At 38.6% G+C, this 16,817-nt stretch overlaps 3 protein-coding genes across 3 annotated transcripts; 1 reads left to right on the plus strand and 2 right to left on the minus strand.

Annotated features, from left to right (window-relative positions):
- Window positions 1–933: 933 nt before the first annotated feature.
- LOC129280536 (uncharacterized) lies at window positions 934–4,286 on the minus strand. Its single transcript, XM_054916544.2, has 2 exons — window positions 3,749–4,286; window positions 934–2,587 (listed from the first exon to the last, which is right to left on the minus strand). The coding sequence occupies exons 1-2, from the start codon at window positions 3,870–3,872 to the stop codon at window positions 2,124–2,126; spliced, it is 588 nt and encodes a 195-aa protein (XP_054772519.2). The 5' UTR covers window positions 3,873–4,286; the 3' UTR covers window positions 934–2,123.
- A 1,516-nt stretch (window positions 4,287–5,802) lies between these two features.
- Window positions 5,803–11,440, plus strand: LOC129280522 (alpha-(1,3)-fucosyltransferase C-like). Its single transcript, XM_064112291.1, has one exon. It carries the CDS (start codon window positions 6,326–6,328, stop codon window positions 7,883–7,885), a length of 1,560 nt encoding a protein of 519 aa, XP_063968361.1. The 5' UTR covers window positions 5,803–6,325; the 3' UTR covers window positions 7,886–11,440.
- Window positions 11,441–13,603: 2,163 nt separating this feature from the next.
- On the minus strand, window positions 13,604–16,404 carry LOC129280547 (uncharacterized). The gene is made up of 2 exons (XM_054916551.2): window positions 15,906–16,404; window positions 13,604–14,743 (listed from the first exon to the last, which is right to left on the minus strand). Exons 1-2 carry the CDS (start codon window positions 16,027–16,029, stop codon window positions 14,280–14,282), a joined length of 588 nt encoding a protein of 195 aa, XP_054772526.2. The 5' UTR covers window positions 16,030–16,404; the 3' UTR covers window positions 13,604–14,279.
- Between the last annotated feature and the right edge of the window lie 413 nt (window positions 16,405–16,817).

Here is a 16,817-nt window from a genome sequence, read left to right on the forward strand (position 1 = left end):
GCTTCCCACTTATAGTTTCCCACGATGTTCGTGGAAGGTAATTATATTCGTCCTTCATTATTTTTTTCTTCATTTTTTTAATCTATCGTTTTTTAACTAAAAATGTGACGTTTGCAATTTTGCATTGTGCTTGGCTAAGGGTTTCAACCTATGTTATTTCACATTTCTATTCGCAAAAACAATATAATAAAAAGGATACATTTCAATATATCAAAGTGGAACTACATTTATTTTCCAACCTTAATTGTCTAATTTAGATTTCAGTTATGCACGATATAGGCCTCTTATTCCCCCCCCCCAACATTTTATTCAAGCTGAGCATTTGAAAGGTTTTTGATATTATGTGAAAATCCCCGTCGTCGAAATCATCATCATCATCAATATCATCATCATCATCATCATCATCATCATCATCGTCACAACCACCACCACCACCACAACCACCATCATCTTCAAACGTAATATATTATAGCTCCAACAGGTATGTGGCGCTGTGCAATATCATTATCAATATCGTCTAATCATGTGACAATATATTCCACCGTACACCAACCACGTACCGCCACAAGTTTACAAGATCGTATCTCACCACGTCGCGACGTAATAAGGATGGTCTTTTTGTCAAGATAATAAACTCTTGCCATCTCATCAAGTCGATGGCACTTTAACATATTTAAAGCTTCAGTGGGTATGAATTTGATTGAACGTGCTAGTATTTATCTGCATCACCATCCATTTTTTTCTAAATCGAGATCCCATGAAAAGTTTATTCAAGAATTCTACATCTAAGTTAGATAATTGAATGAAATAAAAACAAATTAGGATTGGCCCTAACTTTTATTACTTTGGCCTATTTGTGTAGACTCTGTATTGTGTTATATTGATCTTGGTTAATCAATACCAAGACGTAGTAGGAATAAAGAGTCTAAAACATTAAAGTTATGTAAACGAACTAGTTTGTTTATTGCAATTTTCAAATTTATCATTATAAGAACGCACATACAAATACACGAGAAGATACATCTAGATCATCTGTTCAACTGCTGCAGTCTTGTGAATTTAAACATTGACAAGATAAATATCCGTATGTGTCTGTTCTGGGACCCGTTGCAGAAAGAGTTGAAATCAAACGCAACTCTAAAAATCACGCGCAACTTGATTTTCAACCAATGAACAGCGCGCATTTTTGACTTGCGATTGATTTTTTGACTTGACTTGACTTGCCCGTTGCAGAAAGAGTTGCGTTTAAACATGTAATAGTATTAATAATATTCCGCATTTATATAGCGCTTAACACATCGGAACGACGTCTCTGAGAGCTTTATAGATGATTATTACCCCGGTCATCGGATCCTTGCATGCCCGCTTACAATGTATGCACCTTTTCCACTCCCTGGGGAGCATTCCAACAAGGGTTCCAAGACTCAATTGTTAGGCATACTACATAGGCTTCCGCATCCTACCGGGTACCAATTTAACACCTGAGTGGAGATTGGCAAATTGTGGATTGACGCCTTGTTGCCAAAGGACGCTAGGCCATGGTGGGATTCGAACACACGACCCTCTGATTACAAGGCGAGCGTACAACTAAACTCGGGAATGTAGAACATACCCATGGTGAAGATTGGTTTAGCATCAGCAAGGCTTTGTCTTATAAACAGTTGAGATGTCCCTGTCACCCGGAACAATCATTATCAGCTTCTCGAATGTTCATTCGAAATGTTATATAAATTATAACAAGAAAAATTAAATAATAAATGCATTGTATTGATCAATCAGTGAACTCCTTTTCATGCTTACAAAATTCTAATATTCTCAATATCAAGACTTTGGAAGACGGGTCGCAAGTAAATATGAGGTGGGTCCAGGAGTTAAAGTTCGCTATTCTACATCAGAAGATCTTCTGCTTAGCCTGATCTTCAATGTAAACTGAAATATAAATGTCACTCTATAGTCGTATTAACCACCTAGAAGTCAGCTATATACATTCGGGGCATGTTATATAACCGAAAGCTACAGGTTTAAAAAATTAGGCTAAGCAGAACTTTTTTGATATAGACAAACGTTATTCTCTGCCTCGCTTGAAGACCCCAATAGGCTGAGGCTATGAGTCGTTGACGTTTCTATTTGACGATGCAGTCGCCAGCAATAAGCTTCTTCATCAACCACTCAGCGAAATGATGGCAGTTGTTTGTGAATAGGTGATACGCTCCATGAATCGGTCCAAAGTCCCTGGCCATCTTTTCTGCCTGGTCCAAGGTGCAGTTGCTTCCTCTCTGCAAGCTCCAGATGGCAGGACAGACGTGAGGGTCACGCCCGATGGTGGCTTCTCCGTAGTCGTAGACCACGCTGGCACCCCACTCGAAGGTCTTGCCCCGGAAGTAAACGAAGGAGTGGTCGAACTTGTAGGGGTTGACCTTGCCGGTGGGTAGTTTCATACTCTGTGCGATTTGGTTGGCGTAGTTAGACGGTAAGTTGCGGAGAGGATTGGCTGTCGGTTGTTCAGGAGCTTTGTCAGGTTTTGTAGGAAGACCGCATGTGAAGTCGACGAATTCTATGGCTCCAAGCCAAACATCTGCCATAGGTTCTGTGCATTAAATAATTAAGGGAAATTTTGAGGGTCGATGTCAAGTTACACAGTATTCATGGAAATTAATCCAAGTGGTTTGTGGCTAGATTATAATTTAATACATAATGTAATAGTCACACGAAGGGAAGGCATTTGGCTGCACGAAATGGATTTCTAAAATACAGACGTAAAACATAACCGAAACGCAAATAGAACTGCGATTTGAATATAGCGAGAGATTCTTGAATGTAACTTTTTACCGTGCGTGAATCATCACTACTATCCTTAGTTTTACACTATGACTTACTTTTCAATTAAAAATCAAGTCAGGCATGAGTGAGTATAAACATCAAATACACAAAATATTAAATGAACACCGAAATGATGATTTTACCCATGCTTGTAGTTTTAAATTCAAACCTATGACCCATTCCTATATACTATCAATTTTTTCACTTTAAATCTGTAGCACTAGGAGAACGATACCCGTCTATGGTAATTCAATGGGATTTGAATTGGGAGACGACCTGAAGATGAAGCAACTTTCTTTTTAGTGAATAGAGGTATCCCAATCAAGCATTTCCATAGAAGTTACATTAATGACAAAGTTACAATAGTTGTAAACCATGTAAACGGACCCCACGTGTTCATAATTTGAATTCCGACGTCACATAATAGAATGCATCTCAAGGTCTTGTTACACTCGAACGACGGAGGGAAAATTTAGAACCGTTTGAGCACCCTGAAAATAGGATTGGTCAAAATAACTAATGCATTGGTGAATATATGTGCCCAACAATCAATTTATTGTTTAGAATCTACCATGCTTTTGACTTTGACCATTCTCATTGATCATGAAGATTTCCAACAATGCAATATTGGCTACTTTGACCAATCACTCTGAAGAGTGTAAAAAGGGAACACATTGGGGTGAAACATTTATAAAGACATGTTTCACTCTGTGTGAATGTATCAAGGGCGTAGGCTGGGTTGAGCATGGGGAGGTGCACATCTTGGGGAGGTGGAACTAAAGTTTGCAAAATCAGCTGTTGAAAGCAAAAGAAGGGGTACGAATTTCGTTTTGCTTGCAAGTGTCGGAACGCCTCTGCCTCAGTGGGAGGGTGCTCGTGCACCCAGTCCAGCCTACGCCCTTTATCAATGGCAAAATAAAATACTCACCGGTTAGGATGCCATGGAAGGGTTTATTCGGTTTTTTCGAGCCTGTACTGGACGCACCACACGCAAAACAAAGAGATATCATCAGAGACAAACAACTCAAATTAAGCAATATTTTCCAGCCCATGGTGTATGATTTAGAAATCCAAAGAACTAGTGTTTATCCAGAACCAATAATCATGATAATGACGTTTGAACCTTTAACTCAAAGATAAGCAGAGATCCCAAATCATTCGATTATCATATAATCATGCAGGCAAATCGTTCAAACTGTCATATCGCCAAGTTCAAAGATTGACATTAATCCGCAGAAAAGTGGTTTAGTTCTGCCTTTCCGTTACCGCGGAAAACTTTTCCAAATAATGTTCTCTCTGCCACTGTACGTGTAGGTCAAAATTATATCACTACATGTAGTACATAGAGGAGGTAGCCAATTAAACATCTAAACTTAACCAAAGCTAGTTTTCCGATGATAGTGGATATTTGTGATTATGGCGGGGTCTCACAGGGGGACGTGAAAATCATCTCCTATTTGGTTTCTGTAAAAAGTTGAAGCTATGTAGGAGAGTGCGTTCCCCGTCCGCCCCCGTGATTGATCAGAGCCCATGTCTGTGACTAAGGAATGATTCACGAATGAACATGGTGAAGGGGAAATACTGAACATGACGTCATAACTGCCCCCTGTGTTCATAGTTTGGCAACGAAAAAACAACAAAAAACAGCAAAAAAGAGTACAGGTTAATTCTAAAAATAAGCTTATTGATTAGTCGGTGTGTTCAAGGGCACACATGGATAATTTGGACTTCCATTCACTCACGTGTTTAATCACAGCTCATCACAAACATCATTAAAAATCAACCCCTCTAAAGATTTCATTTTAATTCACTGTTATTAATAATCACAACATGCCGTACAACAAAATTTGGTACGTTAATCGGGAACTGTTGATGTGAGTTGCGAGGATGCCCAGAGGATGCAGAGAATATACAGCGGACGATTAACGGATGATAATGGACATGGGACGTTTGTTGCTCGTATAATATGTTGCGGATTTACATCGTACACGGCGGAAAGTTCATCCGTTTTAAACATTTTGTGCGGCTCAAAACTTTTTGCGCGGAAGAAATCAAGTGGACAATATGCTAGATGGATAGAGCATATAAAACACGTATGCAATGAGTACACAACGGATGCATAGCGTTTTTCCAACCGATGGCAAGATTAATTTACGTTTTACATCCTCTTTGCTTCCGTAAGTGCATGTTGGACCGAGCCTCAAGCTCATAGGGTTTTAAACACGAAGTATACACTTTCCAAGGATGTAGATGAAACATTAAAGGACAGTCCGATGTACAATAAGAAAGTTATGATATTTTGAAGTTTTGCTTAATTTCACAAAACAGTTATATGCACATTCTGGTCGGTAAGCAAATGAGCAGACTGATGACGTCACCCATTCACTGTTTCTTTTGTGTTTTATTAAATGAAATATGAAAAACTCTCATTTTCTCCTCATTGTCATGTGAAACAAATTGTTATTCCTCCCTCAACAGTTTTTTAATAGTTTATGGTTATAAAGTAAAAAGGTCCTTATTGTCAAATCTGTAAAAATTGAAATATTGTATAAATTCAAACAATAAAAAAAACAAAAGAAAAGCGAGTGAGGGACATCAGCGACTCTCTCATTTACATATCACTGAGTTAAGCATCTTAGCAGTCAGGTAAAACACCTCGGTATAACATAACATAACTGTTTTGTGAAAAATAAGCGAAACTTAAAAATGTCATAAATTTCTTTTTTTACATCCGATTTCGATGAAATTTCCAGCGTTATGCTTGTTTGAACTTTCTCTATTGATTCAAATCAACAATTTTCTGGGGTGGACTTGACCTTCAAGTAAATTTTCATATTAATTCAGTTTTGAATCATGTGATATTCATTAAGCACGAGTATTAGATTTGTTGAGGGCAGTATTGCTAAACCTGATGGAATATTTTCCCCCCGATATTTGATGCATTTCGACAGGGGCGACTTTGTTAAAGCGTAAATCGTAGACGAAGGAAGAGATAGAGGGAGATAGACTGATAGAGAGAGAGAGAGAGAGAGTTGATTACTGTATGTATTGGATTTGTTCACCTCGCAGTTTATGACCTCTGTTTCTTTCCACCAGTATATCTACACAATACCTCATTCACGGATTGGTGCCCATTATGAATATCATTTTTTTTTCCAACGCGCGACTTGACTATATGAACGTGGCAGTCTATCATACTGGATAAACCTAAAGCAAATCTACTTATTAAACATGGCGTACTGTGGGGCGCACGTTAAACACACATGAGTGCGGTAACGTTCAGCACTATGCTACTGAAGGAAGACATTGCGTGTGTTTTTATTAGCATTCGCGTTATGTTTTTGGACTGATATTCTGATCTGCGTCACACGATGGGGTGAATGATGATGACTTTGTTGGAAAGGCTCTAAGGAGGAGGAGGCTTCAGACACTCGATTGGTATATTTGGAGCTGGTTTAAAACAGATTTACTCGACAACATAAACACCCGATGGGAGATCGTCAAAATGGGACTTGAAGACTACAAGTTCTGTATTGGGTTGGTGCTATTACTCTCCTTATCGTCAATCGCGACGATGTTTACGGCGATGTACCATTTAAGTGACCTTAAAGAGATAAGAGCGAAGAAGAATTCTGCATTGGGCATCCGACAGATACTCAGCTCCAGGAAAGCAGCTCGAAAAGAAAGGAATCCTTCATCGTTTGGTTTGGGGGAAGCCTCAATATTTTCGGACAAGTATAGTCCACCTGAGGGAGATGACGCTTTTCGGAATCTCAGTATTATATCATTTAGATATGACACACTGTCTGCTCGTAGAGGTCTAACTCACAGTATTGCTAATGTAGAAGACGATGTTCTGACGTTCGATACATATGACATTTTAAAACCACTATCGAATGTAACCATTGAAGAAAGCAGCTTGGTTCACAAAATCCAACAAAAACAGAGAAACGCTGACTTTAACTGTGTCATCAGGATTGCCAAGTATTGTTCCTCTCGTTGTGATTATATAGTTAAAGGTAAACATTCGAGGGAATGGACGCCATTCAGATGTGAACTCAGTGAGTTCTGTAGGTTTGAGACTCGTTTTATAGGTAACCTCACCAAGGAGGTTATGAAGACCATCGATGTTGTTTTCTTTATACCCGGATTTCGGGATGTTCGTCTCAAGCAAGTGATGGCTGCAAGACCACCAGGACAACTCTGGGTCCTCTGCGCCAAAGAGAGTCCTCAGCATGACCCAGATTATGCTCCTCGAGGTCTAACAGGAAACCCTTTCAATCTCACCATGACGTATGTCAGGGACAGTGATATTTACTTCCCATACGCCACCGTGCGGAAGCTTGGGAAGCCAAATGAAAATCCGCCAGATATTCCAAAGAAAACCAAGCTGATAGCTTGGATGGCATCCAACTGCAAACCATATTATTGGAAACGAACTGAACTGGCGAAGGCGATACAAAGGAATATCTCAGTGGATATGTACGGCAAGTGCGGTACGGGAAGACTTGCCCATGATAAAGCCATCGAGACGCTCAAGCAATATAAATTCTATTTCGCGTTTGAAAATAGTGAATGCCGGGATTACATCACGGAGAAGGTGTGGAAGAATTGCCTTTCTCAGGGGATCGTACCCATCGTCTACGGATCAACGCGCGAAGGCTACGAGAAGTCACTCCCAAGGAATTCCTTCATCTCTGTGGATGATTTCAGTAACATGAGCGAATTTGTAGATTACATTCACGCACTAGATAAAGACGACGCGCGTTACATGAAATATTTCGACTGGAGAAGGGACGGCGAGGTGCAGTTTCACTCTCCATCTGCGTTCAGAGGTAGTAGACCTGAACTGAATTTTTGTTACCTCGTCAAAAAACTAATATACGTCTTTGTACATCCAGAGAACACTTGGCAGAAAAGAAATCCAGATTTTGCTTCTTGGTGGCGGGGGCAGTGTGCCGATCATTCTGTTGAGAAAATCGTTTTGGGATTCAATACCCATCGGTCAACAGAAGAACAGGCAATCATCGATGCATCTATGAGGCGCGGAGACATAGAAATGTAGTTGGCGTCTTTAAATTATATGAAAAGCCATAATATAATAGAACAGCTTTTGTATAGTGCATTACACCTTACAAAGGTGTCAATGCGCTTTAGGAAAAAAAAAGAAAAGATGAGGGAAAGCTGCTGGTAATGTTTTGATAATATTCTTTTCAGTTAAATAAATACGTTTTCAATGCAGATTTAAATTGCCCAATTGTATCAACTTGCCTTAAATTGTGTGGGATACTATTCCAGAGTTCCGGCGCTGCATGCGCAAACCCCCGTTCGCCATAAAACTGTGTCTTAACAACAGGTGCGTTATATAAATCCATATAAAGTTATCTAAGATTTCGAACAGGTTCATATTTTACAAGTAACTCTGACAGATAAGATGGAGCCATTTGTCGAAAACATTGGAAAGAGAGTAGTAAGATCTTGAACTTGATTACGTGACCTGACAGGCAACCAATGCAAGGATCTTAATACAGATGATACATATTCATATCTTTTTGTTCTAGTAACAATCCTAGCAGCCGAGTTTTTAATGACCTGAAGTTTCTGGAGTTGAGTGTCTGGTACTCCATACAATAGACTATTGCAGTAGTCTAAGTGACACATGACAAAAGCATGCACCAGCCTTTCAGAGGTATCTTTATCAACATACGGTCGAATTTTCCCAATCTTACGCAATGCATATGACGCAGATCGACATTTAGATTTTATGTAATTTTGCATAGTGAAGTGATCATCAAATAGGACACCAAGATTTCTTGCTGTCTTAACAGGAACAACCTCTACACCCTCAATTTCAAAAGGGCGCAAAGGTACATTGGGTCAAAATCGAGATTTTATATGCATAACCTCTGTTTTCCTACTATTCAACTTTAGGCCACTCAATCTTGACCACTCTTTAATTTCCTTGATACAACTCTGCACTCTAGCAATCAGATCTTCTATATCCGATGATTCCGATGATTTACATGTCATATACATCCGAGTATCGTCTGCATAAAAAACATTCTAGAAAATCCGTAAGAATCAATAATATCTTCTAAAGGTGATGTATACATGGTAAAAACTAAGGGTTCGATAACAGACCCTTGGGGCACACCTTGAAGAGAAGTTTCTGAGTCATTGCCCGGCAAAGCCTTTGAAGAATGTGTACAAGAGAATTTATCAATTTTCTGGCACAATTCACGAGAACTGCAAACAGACAGCTGGTCTCTGTGATACATTAACTTAGCAGTTTCCAGAGCCTTCTTATATTCAGCACATTTAGTCTTGAAAATCTGTCGATGAATTACTTGGCCAGAATTCGATGATGAGAAAGTGTGACGTTCCAGCCTTCGAAGTTCCTGCTTCGCACGACGGAGCTCATCATTACACCATGGGGAGTTTGGTCGACATCTTACTGTGTGAGATAGAAGAGGAGCATGTTTGTCCAAGAGAGTACTGAGAACAGATTCATACTGAAGTATCAGATCATCAACACTATCAGCAGGGTCCAGATACAATTCAGACTGTCTTAGGTCCTCACGAAACGACTCAACATCAGTTTGACGCAATTTACGCATCTTCACTTCCATATATGACGGTTCAGGTTGGCTAATCATCAAGGTACACTTGCTTCTCATTGGCATGAATTCGTGATGTTAGGAGGATTGTCGTAGGCATGGCTAACATTGGTTTGAAAATCTTTATTGCTATTCATTATTCTTTCCAGATTAGGCCTATATTCAATAGGCCTATCACCATATGAAAATTTCATGAAAACCATTTCTTGCATAAAAAAAACTTGCGTTGTTTCTTGTTTTCGATTTGTAAATTTAGCTCCGGTTGATGGGTCTTTTAATTTAGTAGATGAATTAATATGGTATGATGTGGTTATGGGGACAGTTGCAAAAAGTTACTATTATGGTACTTTTGCAATCCAATGGTAACTACCAAGGTAACGGTTATCAATAACCAATCAAAATCAATGATTCCATGCAAGTAACCATTGCATGGCAAGGTTACTATTATGGTAACTTTTATGCAACAGGGCCTTGGTATTCTGTGTTACTCTTTAGAAGGAAACACAGGGTAAAACAAGTTACGACGGGAAATTTGCTAGAAATAAGAAACGAAAAGATATTCTGAATTTTAGTTTAAACCGAAGCTTAATACACCACTGATCTGAGGGTCCCTTTTGTCATTTTTAATAAAAAGACTGGCAATAGTTATGATGCAATATAGTACTGTTGTGTAGCGCATGAGTTTTCATTACTCATACTTTTCTCAAAATGTCACTTGGATCAGGGTTGAAATCAATTGGTCATAATAACACAATTCACCCTTTCAAAATATTCATGAGATAATTTGAGATTAAATAGAGAAAATACAGGAAAGCTCACTTTGCAAATAAGATAAAAATTTGATGTACAATAGGGAGTTATGACATTTATTTATTCATTCATTTTTTTACAAATGTATTCACACAACAGTGATCTACATATCATTGGCGGTAATGTAGATCACGCAGATGAAGGAAACTTTCAAAGTGTCATATTTTTTTAGAACGATTTTGATAAAAAATATTAATGAACATTTTACATTTTATTATGTTATGCAGGACCTGCTTGGAGAATAGTTTTCGGAAATTAATTTGTTACCTTGGGTAAAAATAAATGAATTGAATAAACGACAAATATGGCATTGTTATCATCTATTTAAATCATGTTGTTTTGTCGACGGACTTCACCATACCGAGTGTTGATTAGAATGTATAGAGGGGGAGTTGGGGATGGGGGTGGGGAGAATAAGAGAGGCGAGAGAGAGAGAGAGAGGGGGGGGGAGGGATGATTGCGTGTTACCATAGTTATTGCAATGTCATAATGATTGATTTCCTCCATTGATATTATTTTGCTGTTGGATTTCTCAATAAAACGTCTATTCTCATGATTAAACCCGGGATAACCTAAGACAAAACAAAAAAGTCCCCCCCCCCAAAAAAAAAAATACTCACCAATTTTCATGATATTAAAGGTCAAGTCCACCCCAGAAAAAAAATTATTTGAATGAATACAGAAAAATCAAACTAGCATGACGCTGAAAATTTTATCAAAATCGAATGTAAAAATTAAAAAAAAGTTATGTCATTTTAAATTTTCGCTTATTTTTCACAAAAAAGATATTTGCACAACTCCGTGAAATGCAAATGAGACACTCGATGATGATCCTCACTCACTAATTATTTTGCTTTTTATTGTTTGAATATTTCATTTTCATAGATTTGTCAATACGGACCAACTTGACTGAACCATTGCTAACTCTACATGTTCAGGGAGGAATTAATCTTTGTTTCACTTGACAATGAGTAGGAAATTTTCATATTTCATGAGTGGATGACGTCATGAGTCTCCTCATTAATTTTGCAAACCGACCAGGATGTACATATACCTTTTTTGTGAAACTTTAAAATGTCATGATTTTCTTATTTGACATCCAATTTTCATGAAATTTCCAGTGTTATGCTTGTTGGGTTTTTTTTTCTTTGTATACAAATCAACTTTTGTTGGGGTGGACGTGTCCTTTAAAGCTTTGCAAAAAAAAATTACGCTCATTCAAAATCAAGAGTAAATCCTAACGTCATGCGTATTTTCTTTGAGTAAATGCAAATTTGTAGTTGGCTACCAGCCAGCGGCGTAACAGGGGTCGGTGGCCAGGGGGGGGGGGGCAAGAGCCAAAAATTTCCCGGTCATATCATGAAACAGGCAATGGCGTCATAAGGCAAAAATTTTGAGGGGGCGATATGGCGTATCGGGCATATATATATATATATATATAGGCGAGCGAGCGAAGCGAGCAAGCAAAAATTTTAGACATTTTTATTGCAAAAATCCAATTTTGTGATAGATTTTGACATAATGTTAAAAAGATGATATCATATTCACCCTCCTCTCTTTCCTTTTTTCTCTCTTTTTTTGTACGCCACGGTGAACAGGATTTTTGTTATGCTTTTTGTGAGCATCAGGGCGAAGCTCTATATGCTCGAGGGGGCCGGGTATGGCGCTCCTGGCAAGAAGTAGCTAAATATAGGTCCCGAGCGAGCGAAGCGAGCGAGATAAAAAATCACCTTTTCATGAGAATCTATAACATGAAAATAGATTTTAACGTGATATTCAGAAAAATATAATACACTTTCCTTTCTTTCCTTATTTTTTTTTGTTTGGTTGTAGAATTTTGGGGGGCCATGGTCCAAACTCATCCATATAACAGTGCTTTATGGGTGGGGTCCAGGGCAGAGCCCCGGAACCTCTTGATATCAAAGCCATTTTAAACCTTACAGATGGCCACTTATTTTAATCAAATTGCGTGTATATTTATATAGCTTTAACACAACACATAAATTAAATGCAGTTGTGTATCGTAATCATCCAAATATTGTGAGAGGCACACCATAGCAAATGTGGGAAATTTTGTAAAAAGTCGCCAGCGAGCGAAGCGAGCTAGAAAAAAAAATGGCCTGTTAAAATGAAATTCTAATTATGTGATAGATATTTACATCATTATAGCAAATATCATGTCCTATATTTTTTTTCATTCATCTCATTTCGCTGCCTCCTTTATTTTCTTTTATTTCCCCTTGGCTGTGGAACCACCCCCGGTACGCCAGTGCTTCAACGTAAAGCCTAATGCAGGAAGGGTCCATATAGGAGCCCGTTATAGAACCCATTAAAGGTTACAGATGAAGAGCCCCCACTGCACGGGGTCTTGACTCTTGGACAGAGCCTTTGGAGATTAAGCAAGTTTATGATAGACTTTCATACGACATTATGCTATATACCATCCATTTTTCTTCCCGCTCGGCTCTCAATCCTCGGCAGCCCGGTAGTATACGTTATCTTGTCCCTATTCTTTATTTTCCAATTTAGATTTTGGCTAATTCCATTCTGCCTTTTATTTCCCGCTTTTGTTTGCCTTTTTGTCATCTTTAATTTACTTCCCTGTCTTACTATTCATGCTAATGTATTTGTATATCGGGGCGAATAGTTCTTTCTCACTTGTTCATTTTTCCTTCCTTTTCCCGTCTGTTACGCCACTGCTACCAGCCCCAGTATATTCTATTTTTAGTAGGACGCTTGATTTAAAATTGAACATAATTTCTTGCGACGCCCTCTATGGAATGCAAAGTTAGTATCGATATGGTTGGATTGAATCTTGAATAAAATATTTGGGAAATAGGTAACGTGAAATTATGGTAATGCGATTTACGATACGCATATTGGTGAGCGTGTTGGCAATGATTGAGTTTGTTTTTTTTTTGTTTTTTTTTTCAGGATTTTTTTTCTCCTCCCTATCATCCCGTCATTGCATTCAAAACATGGAATTCAAATTTTACTTTTACCTTTTACATATCAGTACTCTGTATTCTCATTTTGCAACATATTATGTGATCTTTTATCTTCTTGTTATTCTTCTACAACTTTTTTTCTTCTTGTTCATTGTCTTCTTCTCAATCTTCTTTTTCTTCTTTTTTTCTCCTCCTCCTTCCTCTCCCCATTCTCCTTCTCCCTCTTCTTTTCTTCTTCTTCTTCTACTCCATCTTCTTCTTCTCCTCCTCCTTCTTCCCCTTCTCCTTCTCCTCCTTATACTTTTTCTTCTTATTTTCCTTTTTCTTTTTCTTCTTCTTTTTCTTCTTCTTTTTCTTTTTCTTTCTCTTCTTTGTTTTAATTATGGGTGTGTTTTACATTACTCTTTTATCGTAAATAATATGTATGGTTTAATACGCAGTAGTATGTTATTTATTGCACATAGTCTGTGATATTATGTGTACTTTTTAATTATGTAAATAATTCCACTGCTTTGAGACTGTACATTTTTGATATTGTATATCCAAGTGCAATTCAGTCTTTGTTACTGCGATGCATGATATAATAAATACCATACCACCACCATTTGTTTATAACTTGAATATCTATCCGTGTATATGAATATCCATGAGAACCTATGACCATGAAGCTATAAAACACAGACCATGCGGTATTTCTTGACTTTGGATTGACATCGGGCCTGGATAGCTACGAAAATGTATCGCCAGACGCATGCGTGCGTGTGTGCGGGTGTGTGTGAGAGAGGGTGTGTGTGTGTAGGTGTCGTGGCCGAGTGGTCTAAGGCGCCTGACTTTACTTTGAAAGTCCGGGGTTCGATCCTCGGCCGCGGCACCTATGCACGTGAGCAAAGCATTATCCTGCATTCAACTTTATAGTCGTGTTAACCACCTAGAAGTCAGCTATATACATTCGGGGCACGTTATAAAACCGAAAGCTACAGGTTTATAAAATTAGGCTAAGTAGATCTATTTTGATATAGACAAACGTTATCCTCTGCCTCGCTTGAAGACGCCAATAGGCTGAGGCTATGAGTCGTTGACGTTTCTATTTGACGATGCAGTCGCCAGCAATAAGCTTCTTCATCAACCACTCAGCGAAATGATGGCAGTTGTTTGTGAATAGGTGATACGCTCCATGAATCGGTCCAAAGTCCCTGGCCATCTTTTCTGCCTGGTCCAAGGTGCAGTTGCTTCCTCTCTGCAAGCTCCAGATGGCAGGACAAACGTGAGGGTCACGCCCGATGGTGGCTTCTCCGTAGTCGTAGACCACGCTGGCACCCCACTCGAAGGTCTTGCACCGGAAGTAAACGAAGGAGTGGTCGAACTTGTAGGGGTTGACCTTGCCGGTGGGTAGTTTCATACTCTGTGCGATTTGGTTGGCGTAGTTAGACGGTAAGTTGCGGAGAGGATTGGCTGTCGGTTGTTCAGGAGCTTTGTCAGGTTTTGTAGGAAGACCGCATGTGAAGTCGACGAATTCTATGGCTCCAAGCCAAACATCTGCCATAGGTTCTGTGCATTAAATAATTAAGGGAAATTTTGAGGGTCGATGTCAAGTTACACAGTATTCATGGAAATTAATCCAAGTGGTTTGTGGCTAGATTATAATTTAATACATAATGTAATAGTCACACGAAGGGAAGGCATTTGGCTGCACGAAATGGATTTCTAAAATACAGACGTAAAACATAACCGAAACGCAAATAGAACTGCGATTTGAATATAGCGAGAGATTCTTGAATGTAACTTTTTACCGTGCGTGAATCATCACTACTATCCTTAGTTTTACACTATGACTTACTTTTCAATTAAAAATCAAGTCAGGCATGAGTGAGTATAAACATCAAATACACAAAATATTAAATGAACACCGAAATGATAGTTTTACCCATGCTTGAAGTTTTAAATTCAAACCTATGACCCATTCCTATACTATCAATTTTTTCACTTTAAATCTGTAGCACTAGGAGAACGATACCCGTCTATGGTAATTCAATGGGATTTGAATTGGGAGATGACCTGAAGATGAAGCAACTTTCTTTTTAGTTAATAAAGGTATCCCAATCAAGCATTTCCATATAAGTTACATTAATGACAAAGTTACAATAGTTGTAAACAACGTAAACGGACCCCCGTGTTCATAATTTGAACTCCGACGTCACAGAATAGAATGCATCTCAAGGTCTTGTTACACTCGAACGACGGAGGGAAACTTTAGAACCGTTTGAGCACCCTGAAAATAGGATTGGTCAAAATAACTAATGCATTGGTGAATATATGTGCCCAACAATCAATTTATTGTTTAGAATCTACCATGCTTTTGATTGATATAGATCATTCTCATTGATCATGAAGATTTCCAACAATGCAATATTGGCTACTTTGACCAATCACTCTGAAGAGTGTAAAAAGGGAACACATTGGGGTGAAACATTTATAAAGACATGTTTCGCTCTGTGAATGTATCAAGGGCGTAGGCTGGGTTGAGCATGGGGAGGTGCACATCTTGGGGAGGTGGAACTAAAGTTTGCAAAATCAGCTGTTGAAAGCAAAAGAAGGGGTACGAATTTCGTTTTGCTTGCAAGTGTCGGAACGCCTCTGCCTCAGTGGGTGGTTGCTCGTGCACCCAGTCCAGCCTACGCCCTTGTATATCAATGGCAAATAAAATACTCACCGGTTAGGATGCCATGGAAGGGTTTATTCGGTTTTTTCGAGCCTGTACTGGACGCACCACACGCAAAACAAAGAGATATCATCAGAGACAAACAACTCAAATTAAGCAATATTTTCCAGCCCATGGTGCATGATTTAGAAATCCAAAGAACTGGTGTTTATCCAGAACCAATAATCATGATAATGACGTTTGAACCTTTAACTCAAAGATAAGAAGAGATCCCAAATCATTCGATTATCATATAATCATGCAGGCATATCGTTCAAACTGTCATATCGCCAAGTTCAAAGATTGACATTGATCCGCAGAAAAGTGGTTTAGTTCTGACTTTCCTTTACCGCGGAAAACTTTTCCAAATAATGTTCTCTCTGCTACTGTACGTGTAGGTCAAAACGATATCACTACATGTAGTACATAGAGGAGGTAACCAATTAAACATCTAAACTTATACAAGATAGTATTCCGATGATAGTGGATATTTGTGATTATGGCGGGGACTAACAGGGGGACGTGAAAATCATCTCCTATTTGGTTTCTGTAAAAAGTTGAAGCTAGTAGTAGTAGTAGTAGTAGTAAGTAGTAGTAAAATGGTATTTATTAGCAAAAACAACACATCGCAGCCCAAAGGCTGAATTACATGAAGTTTACAATTGTAATGATACAAATTTGATTACACATTATTTTCACAATTCAATTACATAATAATATAAAATAACTGCATCTTCAGACTAAGTACAACTTTTAACAGACTAAGGGTTGAAAGAATGGCACAAAGAAAGAGAGCAAGAGAGAAAGAAACATAGAAATGAAGGAGAGGGCTGAAATATATGGGATAAGAGAAAGGAAAACGGGGAGAGAGAAAGAGAGTAAGAGAATGAGAGATGTTCAGAAAGGATAAATCATGGGGTGGAG

The sequence above is a fragment of the Lytechinus pictus genome, chromosome 17 (assembly GCF_037042905.1).
Source record: "Lytechinus pictus isolate F3 Inbred chromosome 17, Lp3.0, whole genome shotgun sequence".
Classification (NCBI taxonomy): domain Eukaryota; kingdom Metazoa; phylum Echinodermata; class Echinoidea; order Temnopleuroida; family Toxopneustidae; genus Lytechinus; species Lytechinus pictus.

Coding starts and splice junctions, on each gene's coding strand:
- LOC129280547 (XM_054916551.2), bottom strand. CDS start 16,029: ATGGGCTGGAAAATATTGCTTAATTTGAGTTGTTTGTCTCTGATGATA. Junction 14,744..15,905: donor CTTCCATGGCATCCTAACCG/GTGAGTATTTTA, acceptor TTTAATGCACAG/AACCTATGGCAGATGTTTGG.
- LOC129280536 (XM_054916544.2), bottom strand. CDS start 3,872: ATGGGCTGGAAAATATTGCTTAATTTGAGTTGTTTGTCTCTGATGATA. Junction 2,588..3,748: donor CTTCCATGGCATCCTAACCG/GTGAGTATTTTA, acceptor TTTAATGCACAG/AACCTATGGCAGATGTTTGG.
- LOC129280522 (XM_064112291.1), top strand. CDS start 6,326: ATGGGACTTGAAGACTACAAGTTCTGTATTGGGTTGGTGCTATTACTC.